Source organism: Condylura cristata, unplaced genomic scaffold (assembly GCF_000260355.1).
Source record: "Condylura cristata isolate star-nosed mole 26May11 unplaced genomic scaffold, ConCri1.0 scaffold00002, whole genome shotgun sequence".
NCBI classification, from domain to species: domain Eukaryota; kingdom Metazoa; phylum Chordata; class Mammalia; order Eulipotyphla; family Talpidae; genus Condylura; species Condylura cristata.
The window spans coordinates 82,201,886-82,220,159 of NW_004567103.1; the positions used below are offsets into that span (position 1 = coordinate 82,201,886).

General features: G+C 41.2%; 1 protein-coding gene across 5 annotated transcripts in view; it reads right to left on the bottom strand.

Moving 5' to 3' along the window:
• Window positions 1-18,274, bottom strand: part of CLASP1 (cytoplasmic linker associated protein 1) — a 261,001-nt gene that overhangs the window by 149,837 nt on the left and 92,890 nt on the right. For all 5 annotated transcript variants that reach the window (XM_012727152.1, XM_012727132.1, XM_012727159.1 and 2 more), the window contains exons 6-7: window positions 17,948-18,023; window positions 9,873-9,970 (exon numbers count right to left, since the gene is read on the bottom strand). In XM_012727152.1, coding sequence (XP_012582606.1) covers window positions 9,873-9,970; window positions 17,948-18,023 — 174 coding nt within the window. The remainder of the gene's footprint in view (window positions 1-9,872; window positions 9,971-17,947; window positions 18,024-18,274) is intronic.

Sequence of the window (18,274 nt, forward strand, 5' to 3'; positions counted from 1 at the left end):
ACCTACTTCACACAAAATGGTTATGAAGGAACAGAGGGAAAAGTCATGCCACATACAACACAAACAGCAAAACAAATAAATTTTATCCCATCAGTACACGTATAGGTAAATTAAACAGTTGAGTGAAAAGGCAAATGTCATCAAAATAAAAAAAACAAGACCCAACTATGTGCTATCTACAAGTCTTACTCTAGATACAAAGACACAAGAAATTGATAGAAAAAAATATGCCATGCAAACAGTGCCCAAGAGAATAGTATAGCTGAGCTATACTATTAACAGACAGCATAACAACATCAAGATAAAAATTCTCACAAGGGACAAAAAAGGGATATTTTCTAAGGATAAAAGTGTATCATAAAGACAATTAAATATACCTAAGAATAGAACCACACAATACACTAAGCCAAAAGTGAAAAAGTGACAGAATGAAGAACTAGGTGACTCTGCTCTACTAACTGGAAGTATCAATATCACATGTTCAATAATGGACAGTGGAATACTGACTCTTCTTCTCTGTACATGGTACCTTCTCCCAGACAAACTACAAGTTAGTACAAAACAAGCCAGTAAATTTCAAAGGACTAAAGCTACAAAATGTAGAAATTATGTTCTAGGTTGAAAGAGGGTAAAACTGAAAACCAATAAAAAATGGGAGACACAATTAAGGTGGAAATTTAGCAAAACACTCTTTAATTACAAACAGATGAAAGATGAAAACAAGAGAAATTAGAAAATACCTTGAGAAGAGTAAAAATGAAAAAAAATGCAAAACTTACAGAGTAATGTGTAACTGTAAATGCCTACATCAAAACTGAAGCTCTCAAAACAATTAACTTTCCATATTGAAAAACTGTGGGGGAAATATTGAGCAAACCAAGTAGAAATAAGGAAATAATGAAAATCAGAGCAGAAATATATGAAATAGGACATAGAAAAAGACAAAAATAGAGAAATCAACAGTGAGTTCTTTAAATAGATTAACAAACTTGAAAAACCTATATACCGGAATAAAAAAAAGTTCAAATTAACAAAATTAAAAAATGAAAGAAAGTACATTACTACTATCACTAAAGAGATCACAAGGGAGAGATGTAACAACTAAATTATTAAGTTAGATAACCTTGGTAAAATGGACAAATACCTAGACAGATACAAGTTACCAAAAGTGACTCAAGAAAAGTCAAAATCTGACAGAGCTACAGCAAGTAAAGTGATTGAATTAAATAATCACAATACATCCTACAAAACAAAGTACAGGTCCAGATGGCTTCACATTGGTGATTTCTAACAAATATTTTAAAAAGTACTAGCACCAATTCTTCACAGACTCTATTAAAATACAGATGAGGAATAACTATGGGTTAGGGAGAACAATAAAGAAATTCTCTTTACTTTCTAGTCAGTTTGTCTATAAATCTTAAAACTTCTCAAAAAAATCAATTATGGAAAAATACTAACCCTAAAAAAAGCAGAAAATGAAACACTTTAGAACTGACCATATGAGGCAAGTATATCAAAACCAGAAAAAAAAGAATCTCAGTAAAAGAACTGACCAATAATCCTTACGAATCCAGCATCATACAAAGAGCTATAGGCCATGACCAAATGTACTTTATCCTAGGAATAGCAAGTTGACTTACTATCTTAAAATCATCAGAGCAACACAACTTAGAAATATATAATTATCACAATAGATACAGAAAAAGTATTCAACAAAATTCAATTTTTGTGCTTAAAAATATATATACACCGCAAAATCTTGGAATAGAACTTCTTAACTCATGAAGTCACACACAGAAGTTCATAGCTCACTATAATTAACAGTGAAATATTAAAAGTTTTTCTCCTGAGATAAGATAAAAGACCATTAACCAGTCTCATCACGTCTATACAGAATCATAATGAAAGTTCTAGCTAAGGCTTTTAAGAAAAACAAAAGGCATCCAGATTGGAAAGGAATAACTATCTTTACTGGAAGATGACATATCTTGTACATAAAAATACCAAGAAGTCCATACCAAAACCACTTACATAAAGGCACAGGGGCCTCCCAGGAGGCCTAAGGGTTAAGTCTCAGCACTATCACCTCTATGGCCTGAGTTGGATCCCCGGCCAACATGTGACCCACATGGCACAGCAGACATCTCCTGTCTCGCCCACTGCTCCCCTCAGCAGTTTACTTCAGTACATCCGCCTGTTCTGATTCCCTGTCTCTGGTGAACTATCTCACCATCTGCACCTTTGGCCTGTACCCCAGTTCTTCTACACAAAAAAAACAGTAATTTTAAGGAAAAAAAAACTAGGGCATTCAGCAAGGTTGCAAAATCTAAAATATTGTATTTCTATACATTCACAATGAACCATCTGAAATTGAAATCAAAGAGAAAAACTCTGCTTATAATAGCATCAGGAAGAAAAAAACATCATTAAAATAAAATTAACAAAGGAATTGCAAGCCCTGTCCACCGAAAACTACCATTACAGTCATTTAAAAAAAAAAAAATTAGAAAAACACTCAAGTACTCCGCTTTCTTGAATTGGAACACTTAATATTATTAAGATGGTAATAATCCCTAAACTCATCTGCAGAGTGCTTTCCTATCAAAATCCCAGCTGCCACCTTTTCCTTTTTTTTTTAAAGAAGGGAAACACTTAACTGAGTTGCAATTATCCTCTAAGGACATAACAAATGATGTATCATTAAAATATATAAGTTTAATTACGCAACCTGTTTCAATACATAATCACCAGTTGCTTGGTTTTTTTTTTCCTGCAAAATTAACAAGTTCATCCTACTATTCATATGTACAAGCAAGGGCCAAAAATAGTCAGGCTATTTTAAAAAGAACAAACCTGTATTTCAAAATCAACTATAGACTTACTTGAATCAAATCAGTGAGGTTCAAGTGAAAGAATATTATAAAAAAAAGTTTACAGAAAGAAATCATTACATTTATGGTTAATTAATTCTCAACAATGATCCATGAAAATTCTACAATGATTTAAACCACAATAAAATACCCACTAGGATGGCTATTATCAAAACAAAACAATATAGAAAAAAAAAAACTGTTGGCAAACATGTGTGATAGTGGCAGGAATGCACAATGGTAGGGTAGCTCTGGAAAACTGGGTGGGTGCTTAACACTGGGGCTGAATTAGCATACGATCTAGCAATTCGATTTCTGGGTATATAACTAAAAACTGAAGCAGTGAACTGAACATTTGCCTAGCCATTTTCTTTCTTTCATTTGTCTTTTACACGTCTATGTAACTTTGGGGATACACTTTTACCTCTCTATATGCACAGATGCTCCACTCGCCCTCTTCCAAACATCCTGCGCCAATGTCCTATACCTTCTTCTTTCCACACCCTCTCTTCCTTCCTGTTCTCTCTGGTAGCCAGTGTATATTTTCAGAGAGTCTAAGAATGATGTCTGCTGGGCATGCCAATGTGTTCTTTGGTTAATAAATTCCACAAAAATAACTAACATCACTGGCTACCTGTTTTTCATTTCCTGACTTACTTTGATTAATATAATCAACTCAAGATTCATCCACTTTATCCTAGAAAGCAATATTTCATCTGAGCAGAGTACACTTCCATTGAGCACATATTCCACAATTCCACCATCCAGTTGTCTGTCACTGGGCAGTTCGGTTGGAGTTCTATAACTCGATGGTTGTGGCAAACGCGGCTATCAAGATTTCGTATTAGTTTTCATAGCAGCATTAATCACAAAAGCTAAATGTGGAAGCAACTCAGTCATCCATTAACAGAGGAATAAACAAAATACGGGGTGTGTATGAGTAACAATTTTATTCAGCAATTAAAAGGAATGACTCAGATTATAGTCTGGTTTGACCTCGAAAATATTATGGTAAGTTAAATCAAAGATTATTCTGTGTGAGTTATTTGTATGAAATGACCCAAATAGATAAGTCCATAGAAATTTAAAAAAAAAAAAAAAAAAACACACCAACAGTGGTTGCCAAGGGACACAGGAAAGGAAGAAACAGGGAGTAACTGCTGACAGATACTTTGGGAGTGATGAAAATGTCCTAAAGCAAGATAGTAGTGAAGGCTGCAGAACTATGTGAATAGACTAAAAATCACTCAACTATTCCTTTTGAAAGGTGAAATTATGATTATTTCAAGAAACCAAAAAGGAAGGAAAATAATGTTATAAAATGGAATATATACAGTGAAAAAAGCAAGTATCCAATAGAATGGTTGAGAGATAAATTTGAGAAAACAGGAAACAGCTAAATTGTGAACACATAAATGGGAGAGAAAAAAGAAAATCAAAGGACTTGTCCAAGCAGTTATAATGTATTTTTAGGAAAAACTGTCCAGATGGAACAACAGGTTCTAGAAAGGGCCTTCAAGAAATGAAAATAGTTTCATGTAAGACCTATCATGTCAAAGTTTCAGAGAACCAGTTATCTACACAGTATGAAGAATCAGAATGACTTTGGATTTTGCAACAAGCACAATGACAGCCCAAATACAGGGGTCATTAGCTTCAACACCCTGGAGGAAAATGATTTCTGACCCAGATTTCAAAATCCTGACAAAATGTCAGTTTGGAGATAGAGTTATTCTTGAACTCCAGAAAATGGTCCTTCTCTACTTCTGTTTTCAGAGAATTACTGAAGGATACACAAACTAAAATGATAGAGAAGATCAAGAAAGAAAAGACATGGTCTCTGAGAACAGCAGTCCACCTGCAGACAAAGGTAACACCCAGAGGATGCTAGAGAGATGGAAGGAGGGTATCAGAAGGTGGTAAAGGCAGCTAGTTCAGAGTAGAATGGGCTCAAAGAGACTTACACAAACTGGCAGTAAGTACACAGGCAAAACTATACATAGGTGTGTAGATATATACAAATCCAAGTAAGATAATTATTAACTATAAACATCATGAAAAAAAAAGTAATCATTTCAACTACACTGTACTGTGAACAGCAATCACAATAAAAGTTACCTAATCAAAATTAAAAAGTGACCATATTTGGTGGATACAGAGATTAACAGGGACATACAGGGAAAACTATGAGAAAAGACAGCAGAAACTCACCCTTCATAATGGAAAGTAAAATGTTTATAGTGACAAAAACCTTAGAAGTAGTAACGCAAGCATGGTATTTAGAGATAGAGCACAGAAGAAGAGAATCAATAAAAAGAGTTAACAGCACATGCTCCTGAGGGGTGGGAAATGGTAGAAGGGAATCAGCTGCCTTTTCTCAATCCATCTTCTAAGCGAGCCAACTATCTACAAAAATGACTGACAAAAAGAAAATTTTAAATGAGAGAGTACGTTTCGCATATACTTCTGCTTTTATCCTCTCTGTTAAAGTTTCCATTTTCCCCTTAACAAGACAAGCATCTATTCATCTATAGTCAGTGTTTGTACATTTTTTTAAAAGATTTATTTATTTATGCATACAGAACTGGGTTATGGGCCAGAGGTGCAGGGGTGGTGAGAGGCTTCACCAGAGACAGAACAGGGAGCAGAACAGGCAGATCAATGAAGTACACTGCTGAGGGGAGCAGCGGGCGGGTCAGGAGAGGTCTGCCCCACCATGTGGTCTCCTCCAGGGCAGGCGGGGATCGAACTCATGCGGAAGTGGCTTTAGCTTCTCAGTGCTGTGCTTTACCCGCTGCGTCACCAGGGAGGGCCAATATACATTTTTTAAACAGGTTGATACAGCCAAAAAAATTATTAGGGAACCTAATTAAAACTGTTAGAGTTGCAAGGTAAAAGCTTGCCAAATAGACAAGGCATCAATGGCATGTATCAGCTCTATCTAAAAGTTATCCTTAGGTTTAAAGTAGCTGCTACTACAACTGCTTGGTTCCCAAATGATGATCCAAGAAACACCATCAGCCTTTTTTTTTAAAACCTCACAAACCAAAACATACATGATGAAAAATGTTTTCTGTGCTATGCAATGAGATGTCAGTGAATGCCAAAACATGCTGAAAGTGTGAGTCCACAAAAAGAAGTCCTGAAGGGTCATAGCTGATCTCGTGACATGACATTTGGGGGCCAGGCAGGCCTCACAGATACACAACTATGGCATCTCACAATGGCTCGAAGTTGTGCACTTGTTTTCTGAATGTGCATGAACTGTGAAAACTATAATGTTAAATGTGTTAAATGCAAAGATGTGTTAAATTATAAATGCAAAGTGGTCAACTACTATTCTGGCTGAAGCACACAGCTCAACTAAGGCAAGAAGCCGTGTGGGTGGAGATAGTCTGTAATATGAAGATTCTGTAAGTAGCTCCACTTTATTGTCTGGCTCCATGTGATTTTAACCACCAGATGCATGACAAATTAGAACACATGACCCAAAAGCATAATTCCAGCTCTTACAAACTGAAGCTGTTGAATGGACAAGTCTCTTTTCCCAACTGTGAAATGGACAAAGAAAACTAGTGCTCAAAAGAGATGGATCCTCCTATTATTGAAGACACTTTAGTTGATATTACAATATTTTTTTCATCAGACATTTCTTAGAGATACAATGAATTTATCAAAGATAAAATTCACGCAATGAAAAAGCTCTTACGAGGACACTTTTATTCTAAGATGAAATCCAGGTTTTAGAAAGCATTAAGCAAATTCTACAATATTTTACTAGTACCATGGAATCTTGCTAAACTGAAAAATCTAAACTCATATGACAATCGACAATCACCAAAGAGCTATAATAACATAACAGAATCTAAAATATTCAAGAATTCCACTTTGCCACTGAGAATCACATACAGCAGATACAGAATTTCCCCCAACAAAGGTGTAATTCTTTAAAAATCTCATTCTATTTGGACACATACTGGACAAAATTAATCGGAGACGCTGACTTATAGTGCTACACTTTAGATAACTGTTTTATAATAAATATATAGAAACATGAAGTTTTGATTCCTTTGACTAACTTTTTTTTTATTTATTTATTACAAAAGTTTATTTTTACATCATTTTGCACATTTTTTTTTTCCATCTCGATTGTAATCCCCGCGGGTTTCCCATCACCAAATCACCTGTGTGCCACCACCATAGTCCCGTGCATTTCCCTCCCTTCCCCACCCCCCCACCCCCGTTTTTGATCCCATTCCCCACTCTACCCCTACAAAATGTCTCCCTTGACTAACTTTTTAAGGGATGAACAGTCCAGCTCTCCAAGCATCGTGTGGACTAGAACTCCATAACAATAGTTGTAGAATATTTGGGCCCATTTCTCTACAATCACTTGTTCCACTGCTCTGGAATCTTTCAGGAGTTTAGATAACATAATGGCAGAAATCCTCTTTCTTATTTGCAGAGACCCAAATTCTACAGTAGTTTCTTTTCTTTTTTTTTAAAGATTTCTTTGTGCATACAGAACTGGGGTACAGGCCAGAGGTTCAGGGGCAGTGAGAGGCTTCACCAGAGACAGAGTGGGGAGCAGAACAGGCAGATCAATGAAGTATACTGCTGAGGGGAGCAGCAGGCGAGTCAGGAGAGGTCTGCCACACCATGTGGTCACCTCCGGGGCAGGCAGGAATCGAACTCATGCAGAAGCGGCTTTAGATTTTCAGTGCTGTGCTTTAACCCGCTGCGACACCAGAGAGGGCCCCAACAGTAGTTTATTTTCAATATACCTTATTTTCAATATACCTTTTTTTTTTTAAAGGAAGATGGTACAGAAAAAACTGGGGACACTGCTATAAGTCTAGAAGAAAAGATTCTAAACACAGCTCTAGTATCAACTGCTTCTGGTTCCTTATCCAATTCACATTCTATGTTGGTGGCCCCTAAGATGACCCCCCAGTTTAGTAATTTACTAGTAGGATTCTGCATATGGAAGTTGGGGTAGTCAACACTGAAATGCCAGACCCCCAGAAAGAAAACAAAACTTCAACACAATGTCTGCAGAGTGTGGGCACCGGAGCCACTCTGAACCTGTTTTTTGGGAGTGTTGGGAACCACCCCCCCCCCCACCTAAGTTCCCAGACACCACCCCAGGGTCAGTCCTGCAAGCAAGCAGGCCTCCCCAAGGACAGTGGTCTCAAACCTGCTATATTAGCTCTTTTGGTACTCACATCTCTAGATCTAGATCTCAGTTTCAGTATATCATTCCCCCCAAATGATTAGCTTGCTTCTAACATTAAACAGAAACCCCACTGCTTAAGAGGGTCCACTCATGGCCAAGGGCCATAGACTACACAGAGCATGGCCAGGGCATCCTTGGAGCAGGAAAGGGTTTCACTGCTTAACATCTACTTTCACAACAGTGACGAGGACTTCATTATTAAAAGCTCTCTCCCTCCAACCCTGCTCTGCATGCTTGTCTGGACCCTCCAATTTTTCCTGAGAGAATGTTTAGTACTTTTGCCTTTGTCTTCTCCTAAGTGTTCAAGACCAGAATGCTGAGATTCCTAAAACATAGGAATTAAAAAAAAAAAAAAAAAAAGCTCAGGTCTCATATATTATCTTTTGAAAAATATGAAAAGTAGTTTTATCTATCATGTGTACTCAGCACAGGGGCCACGGTGAGAGCAACACAGGTCAGCTATGACTCTTAAACACAAAGTTGCCTCTCAAACCTGCTAAGCAAACCCCTATTACAGGGAAAAGGGCCCAGCCCTTTGCTACCCTACACTAAGGGACATAAAGACCAAAGGTTCCTGTATACTTCGATGCCCCATCTCATATTCACTGCAGAAGCCCAGCCTCTGGAAATTCTCTTGTGAAATGCGGTAGAGAGAATTAAGAGGCACGTCAGAGAAGGGGGGCTTCAGTCTCAGCTCTGCTTCTCACTGTATGATCTCTTGCAGGCACTTGAGTGTCTTGGCTGGCCTATGTCCTGGGACTCAGTGGGAGTCAAGGAGCTGTCTCAGCAGTCCTGTCAGGTCTAACTTCCCAGGATTTTCACACCACTTTCTCCCATAAAGGAATGGCATGGGGAAAACATTAATTCAGTTTAAGTTTTCTACATCATAGTTTAAGTTCTAGAAAGCTGATTATTATTTTTTAAGATTTATTTATGCATACAAGAACTGGGGTATAGACCAGAGGTGCAGGGGAGAAGGGAGTTGAGATTCACCAGAGATAGAGTGGGGAGCAGAACAGGCAGGCTGACTGCAATACACCGCTGAGGGGAGCAGCGGGTGGGTCAGGAGAGGTCTGCCATGCCATGTGGGTCAGCTCCCTGGCCAGGGATCCAACTCATGCTGCAGTGGCTATGGATAGCTTCACAGTGCTCTGCTTTAACCTGTTGAGCCACCAGGGAGAGCCCTGATTATTACTTTTAAAATTTTGACAAGAAAGACATTTGTGGGCTCAAGTTGATTTCGATCTGATAACAAGCTGATTCCCTAGCTTTGGCTTCCATACATGGAGACTGGGATCACTGAACACAAAATTGGTGTTTCAAAGATATTTTTCAGAATTATTAGTTACATATTTCTATCCAGACCCATTCCAGAAATATTTATTCATTGAAACAAATATATTCTAACCTATTACATTTGATACTGTGTGTATACAAGCTGAAGAACCATAAGAACCTAAAGAATGCTGAATTTTTCAACACCCATCACTTATTATACAGGGTCAGCGATATTGAAAATATGGCAAGCAACCTGGCTAATATCAGAGACCATCCTACTTCTGAGGAAGTAAAATGGGGAGGGATGAGTCCCTGGATATTCGCTCTGGTCAAGATCTCCAACCACCAACCTCTAAACATACATTCTTGGAATAAAATGACCACAACAAAATGAGTAGTACAATCAAAGAGGTTAGCTGAAAAAAGAAGGGGTATGGGAAGGGGCATGGGAAGTGCAGAAGAAAAGGAAAAAAGTCCAAACTCACCGAGACTGTGGCAATCCTTTTTTACTGAGATCTGCCCTCACACGTTCTCCTACATGTCTGTAAATTTCCACTAAGCTGTTTATTGCTGCATCTCGAACCTAGATGTAAAAGAAGAGAGCTTACAGCTGCCCTGTGTCAGTCCACAGCACTTCCTGCTGGGACACAATAGGCTACAAAGCACCCCAAATTTATCACCAATTTACCAATGCAACTGTGAATACAACCCCTTAAGCATTTCACTAGATCAGGCCATGTGTGACAGTTTTGACTCCAGGTACATTTCCAAAGAGAAAAACATTTAGGTTGCATCCCATTATACATGTGAAAATTCATATCCCTTATTAGTTCTTTCCATTTTTTAAGATGTCAGGAAATTAGGATTTTCAGACCATTTTCCCAAAACAGAAAATGCTACAAATTAATGAACTATACAAAAATGAAACATGTAAAGCATTCTGTATTTAATTCAGTAAAATACTAGTGAGCAAAAAAAAAAAAAAAAAAGGGTACTACTATACTCTATTAAGGTTCCCAAAAATGAAGAAGGGATGGGGGGATGTCCATGAATTCCAGTGTTTACAGAGCAGGATATAATAAATGTCTCACAAAACACAAAGAGTTCAGTTTAGGGAAGCGAGCAAGCACACTAGAGGATACCAAGAAACATTTTACGAAGAGGAAGGAACCACTTCTTTTGTGCTTAAAGTAGCATTTTATCAGGTAAAGATGGGCTGGGAAAGGTTCCAAACAAGGGAGGCCTGTGCAAAGGTGAAAGCAGAGAAGCAGGGCCGAAGCTTCAGGAAGAATAGACAAGCAGTCTGGCCAAACTCAAACATGAACTAAGAAGTGGTAAATTAGGCCTAAGAGACAGGATGGATCCAAAATAAAAGAAATTGGGGGAAATTTTCATTTAAACTGGATCAAGTGTTACCACTGTATCAAAGTCAAATGTCTTAAAGGTGAAAATGACATAGCTATTTAAGAAAATATCCTGGTTATTAGCAGATATATAAGGAAGCATCTAGGGGCAAAAATGTAACTTTTCAAATGGCTTAAGGGGGGAAAGTACAAGCGTGTATGAGAAATTTAGAAAACAACTGGTAAATATGGGTATTCATTGTATTACTGTGAATTTCTCCAATGGTTTAAAAACTTGCAAGTAGGCAGACCTTTTGCCCACCTGTGACTATGCAGGTGCTCCTTTCTACCAGCTCTGTCCCTCTGCATGGCTGCAGCCTCCTGCCTATCCGTGACCAGTACCTGAAGGGCTTCTCTGCACTGACCTCCCTCAGCAGATGCAGCTCTCAAAGCCTCTCATCAAATCTGTCCCTTTCAGGGCAGCCCTTTCTGCCCATTTGTCTCTATGCAAGTGTCCTGCTTCTTCTCTTCCTTTTATGATAAATCTGTCCTTTTGGATATTTAAAAAACAAAAAACTTGCAAGTAAAAAAGATGAGAAGGAAATTTAAGTATACAATGGAACCAAAGTCAGTTTGTGGGAGGTACAAAGGGTCAGGATGGGAAGAGATGTGTGCTTAATTTAGTAGGCAAAGTTAGAGGAAAAACATGATATTAGATCTGTTCTCAATGAAATCAAAGTAATAAGAGAGTGAAGGAAAGGAAGGAAGCAGAAATACAACAAAAAGTTACAATTCTGAACACAGAAGGCAGCTATCCTTTAACTGTATTTTATAACAGGGAATTTTTTATTCCTAACATGGTGGAAAAAGCAAATCTGAAGCCCTATTATCTTCTCATCCAAACGGCATACTTTGAACTGAACTGTATCCCCCAAAGTGTATACTGAAACCCTAACTTCCCTGTGAGTGTATTCACAGACCAGGTCATTTAAGAAGTTAACTGAGGTGAAATGAGGTTCTAGAAGCAGGGCTCTGATGTGATGCGATTTCTGCCATTCTAAGAAAATATGCCAAGGAGTTTGGTCCATTCTCTTCGTGAGCACAGAGGTCAGGTAAGCACACAGGGAGCGGGAGGCCGTCTCATCAGAGCCCTGATCCCACACTTGCAGAACAGTGAGCAATATATTTCCCTGCTTTGGGTGTTAGTTTATGGCAGCCCAACCTAACTCACACTGATTAGAAGTTTATTTGGGAAAAGAAATAATTTGTTATGTTAGGAAATATTTTTCTCTTTATTTTATTTTATTTACTCATTTATGCATACAAAAGCTGGGGTGTAGGCCAGGGGTGGAAGGGTAAAGGATTCACCAGAGACAGAGTGGGGAGCAGGACAGATGGACTGACTGAAATACACTGCTGAGGGGAGCAGTGGTGAAGACAGGAGCAGTCTGCTGCACCAGGCAGGATCACCTCCCTGGCCTGAGATAGAACTTGTGCTGCTGTGGCTGGTGATAGCTTGATAGTGCTGAGACTTAACCCCTTGCACCACCAAGGAGACCCAAATTTTTCTATTGATACCTTCATGTATCATCAAAAAGTAAACAATCCTACTGTGTCCTGAACAACAGTATTAAGAGTATCACCTCTGCCTAATATCTACTGATGACTTCTGCTCCTCACCGGTCACCAAAGGTGATCATCTCAAAGAACAATCAAAATTTTGCCTGCCATTCAGAAACTGTGGATCATGAAGAGTTGAACAGATATAGAATAGTGGGAAAATTACTAGCTTTAGAGTCGAAGAAGTGAACTTGAGGATTCATTTGGTCATTCAGGAGCTATGTAACCTTAGACAAAGTCTTTAAACACTTTTTTTTAAATATTTATTTATTGATTAATGCATACAAGAATTGAGGTACAGGCCAGAGGTATGGGGGAGCGGGTGGGAGGATTCACCAGAGACAGAGTGGGGAGTAGGACAGGCAGATCGACCGAAATACACTGCTAAGGGGAGCAGAGGGTGAGACAGGAGAAATTTGCTGTCCTATATGTGGGTCAGCTCCCTGGCCAGGATCAAACTCACACCACAATGGCTCCTGAGAGCTTGATAGCTCAACACTTAACCCCAAAGTCTCTAAACTTTTTAGTCTCAGTTTCCTCCTCCATAAAGTTGAGCACTGATTGAGGACTGAATTAAATAATGGATTCATTCAACAAATCTTTGAGCAAGCACCCTTAGGCCGAGGTAGGTGATGGAGAGAGTGAATGGAGCCAGGCGAGTATAGGATGACAGATGGTCTGGCGTGAGACCCCACTGGCAGGGAGAAAAAGGAACATGTAGGTTCAGCAAACAGGCCATCATCCAGTCACAAAGGACTGCAACACAGCTTTGCATTATCTTCTACCCTTTCCAGAAAAGTCAGAAATATCCAGAAAAAAGTAAAGTCAGCTCAAATATAAAATATCTCAATTCTAATTGTGAAATTAAAATACCTGCAACACAGTACACATGCAGCACACACCCTCATTTATAAGTAAAATTAGGCTCCAAGCCAGCAGTCTGTATATATAAAGCACTTGACACAGTGGCTGGCGGAAACTGTGTCATCTACATCATTTAAAACACATCCTTGGCCTTTAAAATAATCATCCCTCAGGCTTAGGAAGCTGTTTTGGTTAGAAGGCCCTGGAAGGCCTAAACCACCCTTGAGTTAAGAAGAAAAGATTTTCCGTGGTACTACAGAGCTCCGACTGAGAAAGGGAATTTCAGTGAAAATAGCTCAGGTTGCATGGGCAATGTAGTGTTTACATGTAGTGTTTCCAGGCCTCTGATGCCCCCAGACTCACCAGAAAAAGGAAGCCAAGGTTTCAGGCCAGCAGGACTACAGAAGACAAGCCTGACACAGACTAGGCACACCCTTCCAGGCCTGAGCACAGCGCTTTATCAGGCCCACAGCTTCAGAGCTATGACCTTCCTCATTAGGCCACTGTTTACTGTGACAGATGTGGATGCTGGGGAGCTGCCCCCTGCCAGAGGCTCACTGCAAATGAGTGACAGAGAGGGGCCTGAACTTCCGTCTGCCCAAGATCAGGCCTGCACTCTCTTCACTGGAGCACCCACATTCCAACGTGGATATCATAATAAGGATTCACAACAAGAACTCGAGAGGCCCTCCCTGGTGGCGCAGCGGGTTAAAGCACAGCACTGAGAAGCTAAAGCTGCTTCCACATGAGTTCGATTCCCGCCTGCCCCGGAGGTGAGACCACATGGTGTGGCAGACCTCTCCTGACCCGCCCGCTGCTCCCCTCAGCAGTGTACTTCGTTGATCTGCCTGTTCTGCTCCCCACTCTGTCTCTGGTGAAGCCTCTCACCGCCCCTGAGCCTCTGGCCTGTACCCCAGTTCTGTATGAATAAATAAATCTTAAAAAAAAAAAGAACTCAAGGGAGGGCTTCACTCGGGGCGGGGGGTGACTTGTGAACTGGTGGGAAGTTAGCCCTGTCCTGTGCTGTCCCCCAAAGGAGAGCACTGTCCGCAGCCAGTGCACTCTCTGCCTGGAGAGAGGGGCCGCTCACCAGGGCTTCATCTGCCACCTTGCCCGAAGTCACCTCCCTCCTTCAGGAGCCAGGCCCTCAACAAGGTTGTTCCTGCACCACTTCTGAGCACTGTTAGCACAGCATGGCCCAAGTCCAGCTGCAGAGAACACTAAGCTCAACCACATTCCCCAGACACTTCAAGATGTTTCTAGACTTTAAAGATGTGTACCTAACTCAGCTGAGGATGCAATCCTGACTGACTGCCCTAGCCTAGCTGAGATACTAAGATGAACGCCAATGTTTTCAGGCCAAACTGGAGCTGCTGCTGTCTAGCAAATAGACTTCCTGTGGTGTGGGAAGTCTCAGACTGCTGACTGCCTCGCCTGCAGCCACTGCCCCAACCTCCTGGTCCACAAGGCAGGCCTTGTTCTGGAATCCAGCTCAAGCCAGAGGTCAGATGTCCTAATGCACAGTCACCAGAGTCCTAGCCCCTCCCCGGTGACTTGGCTGGACAGGTACATGGGATGCAAGTGTCCACAATGAAATGCCAGAGAGAATCACAAAAAAAAGCTTCTGGGAAACAACTCTTGGAAAGAGAAACACAAGAGAACTCTTAGAGACACAGGACGCTTAGGGAAAAGTAAACAGCGACTGGGTATACCTCCTAGTGCACTGAAGAATTAAGTAGAATGATGTCTAAGATTTGCCTCAAGATGATCTAGATTTTGTTTCAAAATAATGGGCAGGGGAGGAAGAACAGGTGGCACTAAACCAGCTTTGGCTTATTAGTTGCTGGAGCTGGATAGTGGCTGGGGACACATTAGGTCATTCTCAGCACTATGTAAGTCTGAAGCTCTCCATAAAGAAAAGGTGAAAACGGGAGGGGAACACAGGAAGCACCAGCTTCCACCTCCCAGGCCTGCCTGGTGCTACCTGTGCTGAGAGCTGACAGCGTGGGCCAGGACAGCCAATTAGAAACGGACAGACAGACAGACAGAGTTAATAAGTGTCTGGAGAGCGCACTGGCCTGGCTGCCAGCAAACATGGAGTCTTTCCACATCAGGACCGGCTTTTACATGGGCCAATACATTTGCTCCATGGCTATCGCAATTCTGAATTAGAGTTTCAGTTACTTGTAGCCAAAAGCCTCAGTCCGCACTTCAGTCTATGCGGGCACTCGGAGATTCCCAGGGGCTTCCCCTGTTCTAAGACCAGTGCAAAAATGCTGCCCATCCTCTAAGGCAGGAGTGTTCTCAGAGTTGACCTTAACTGCAGTGCAGGGGCGGCCTGCAGAGCTGGGAGAGTGCAGTGAACACGAGCCTGTGGAGAATGAGAGCTGGAGGCCAGGGGCGGCCTCAGGCAAGGAGCACAACTGTAGTGCCAGGACAGGACTGTCCCCCTGACCTGTGAGGCAAACAGCCACTCAGGCAGGTCTGGGTGGCGACTCAAGCCCATATCCACTGGAAGGCAGTCAGCCCTGGGAAAATCAAGAGAAACAAGTGACAGTCTTGAGCCTGAAAGCTCCGAAGTCAACACTGAAGATAGAGGGAAAAATTAAAATACAGCCAAGAGCAAAAGCACAAGCACCCCCAGGAGGAGAAGGAGTGAATATCTGGATTAATATCAGAGAAGCAGGTGTGGTTTGCTGACTTCAGGGATTCTGGGAGGTGTGGGCCGTGAATGCCTGCGCCAATGTAAACACACATGCAGAGAGTACTCCTACAGAAGATGGAAACGTCAGGATTACTTTCAGAGTGCTCAGTGTAGAATTCTATAGCTCTAAACTCCTTACTATAGCTCACAGAATGGGGAAAGCTGCCCACCAAACACCCAGCTCATTTCAAGGCCGATGCTGGCTTCCAAAGGTGAGTGTGAAAATTCCTACCACCTGCCTGGCCTATGTAGGCATCTGAATAAGGAAGAAATAACTATCTGGCCAAGTTGCCTTTCTGCCCTACTAAAAGATGCCTTGAAGTATGGTTTCTGTAAAGAATTTTTTAAATATCTTTAAAAGATTTATTTTATTTATTTATGCATACACGAGCAAGGGTGTAGGCTAGAGGGGCAGGGAAGAGAGGACCCACCAGAGACAGAGTGGGGAGCAGAACAGGCAGACTGACTGAAACACACTGCTGAGGGGATCTGCGGGTGGGTCAGGACAGGTCTGCCTCGCCATGTGGGTCAGCTCCCAGGCTGGGGATTGAACTTAGTGGCTGCCAATAGTTTCATAATACTGCACTACCCTTACACCACCAGAAAGGCCCAAGAATTTTTTTTTTTAACAGAAAACAAAAAAAATGGAGACAAAACTAAAACAGGGAAAAAGGCAAAATTTTCAAACTAGGTAATTCAGATCATTTTCTAATAGGTATTTTTGAACTAACATTGAAAACCAAGTGTGTTTTACCCCATGAATAAAAATATCTAAAAATTACATTTCAGAGGTCACATGCTTTCTAGGAAGGCTGGCTAGGTGGAAAGGAGAAGGTAGGGCAAGCCGAGGAAACCAAGAGAACAGAATGGACTGGGGTGAGGAAAGGGCAGCGGCAGAAGGTGAGCAATGCACTGGGCTCAGAATGCACAAAGCACAGAAGAGGGGTGAGATGGCAGGGTATAGACTAGAGGGGTCCAGGCTGGAGGTCAAGGAGGTGGTGGGCCACCTCTCTGCAGGGCCCTCAGTACTTAGATTTAAAGTGAGATGCTGGGCTCTCCCTGGTGGCGCAGCAGGTTAAAGAGCACTAAGAAGCTAAAGCCACTTTCACGTAAATTCAATCCCGGCCTGCACCGGAGGTGACCCACATAGCGCAGGAGATTTCTCCTGACCCGCCCGCTGCTCCCCTCAGCAGTGTACTTTGTCGGTCAGCCTGTTCTGCTCCCCACTCTGTCTCTGGTGAATCCTTTCACTGCCCCTGCACCTCTGGCCTGTACCCCAGTTCTGTATGCATAAATAAATAAATCTTTAAAAAAATAAAATGAGATGCTGCCTACCATCTGTAAATTATCATTCCCCCTTTGGGCTCCTTTACATAATGAAGTGTTTTTCCTGTCAGTTATATGAGCTAATATAATAAAAATGACTGTTGGGAATCAGAACTGAGAGAAGGAACTCTGTAAGCCCAGAAACCCTCACAGATGACCAAGTCCTCGCTCGCTATCACACTGAGTTAAGTAGTTCTATTTGATGTTTTTTTATTTTTAACTTAGACAAAGTTTACATAAATTTTATATACACAGTTCTTCATGGTTGAGTTCCAGAAGTTTCCATGATGCTCCACATCAGTGTGTCCACCACCCAAAGCAAACTTTGAAAAATGACCATTACCTCAGAAAACTTCCCTCAGGCCACTCCAATCAAGCTTCCCCCACTGAGAGGTAGGAACCACTGTGTGACTTCATTCAGCACTGACTATTCTATTCTCCCTTTTGTCTGCAAACATGTGGTCAGTGAAGTATCTTGGCGATGGTCTGGATGAGATCACTGTACAGACTAAGGTCACTGTACAGTGGCTATCGCACTTACCCATGGTATCACTGAAATGCTAATGGACAGCTAACTTTAATAATAATCAGTGCTCTGGAAGGATGAATAAGGTCCCACCCACCACCAGGCCTGCACAAAACATCAAAATGTATCTTAACAGCCTACAGTTGGTGTTTTTTGCCCTCAGTAAAATACACTCACCTGGCTGTTTGGATCTCCAAGTAAGTTACATATATGTGGCACAATCTTGTTTAGTGTTAAAGTATGTGCTCCAGAGCTGCGAACAAAAGAAGCATTTTGTTACTGGGGAACAGGAAAGAAACCTTCCCTGTCCTCACTCACCCCTCCCCAACCCCACCTCTCCATCTCAGGGCCTCATGTCAAGGCTCTCTCCTTCCTCCCTGTTTCTAAAAGAAACACAACCTGGGCCCTTTGCAGAGTTCAAAACCTATAGTAAGTGAAGCACTTCCTATCTATAGTAAGTGAAGCACTTCCTATCTATAGTAAGTGAAGCACTTCCTATCTATA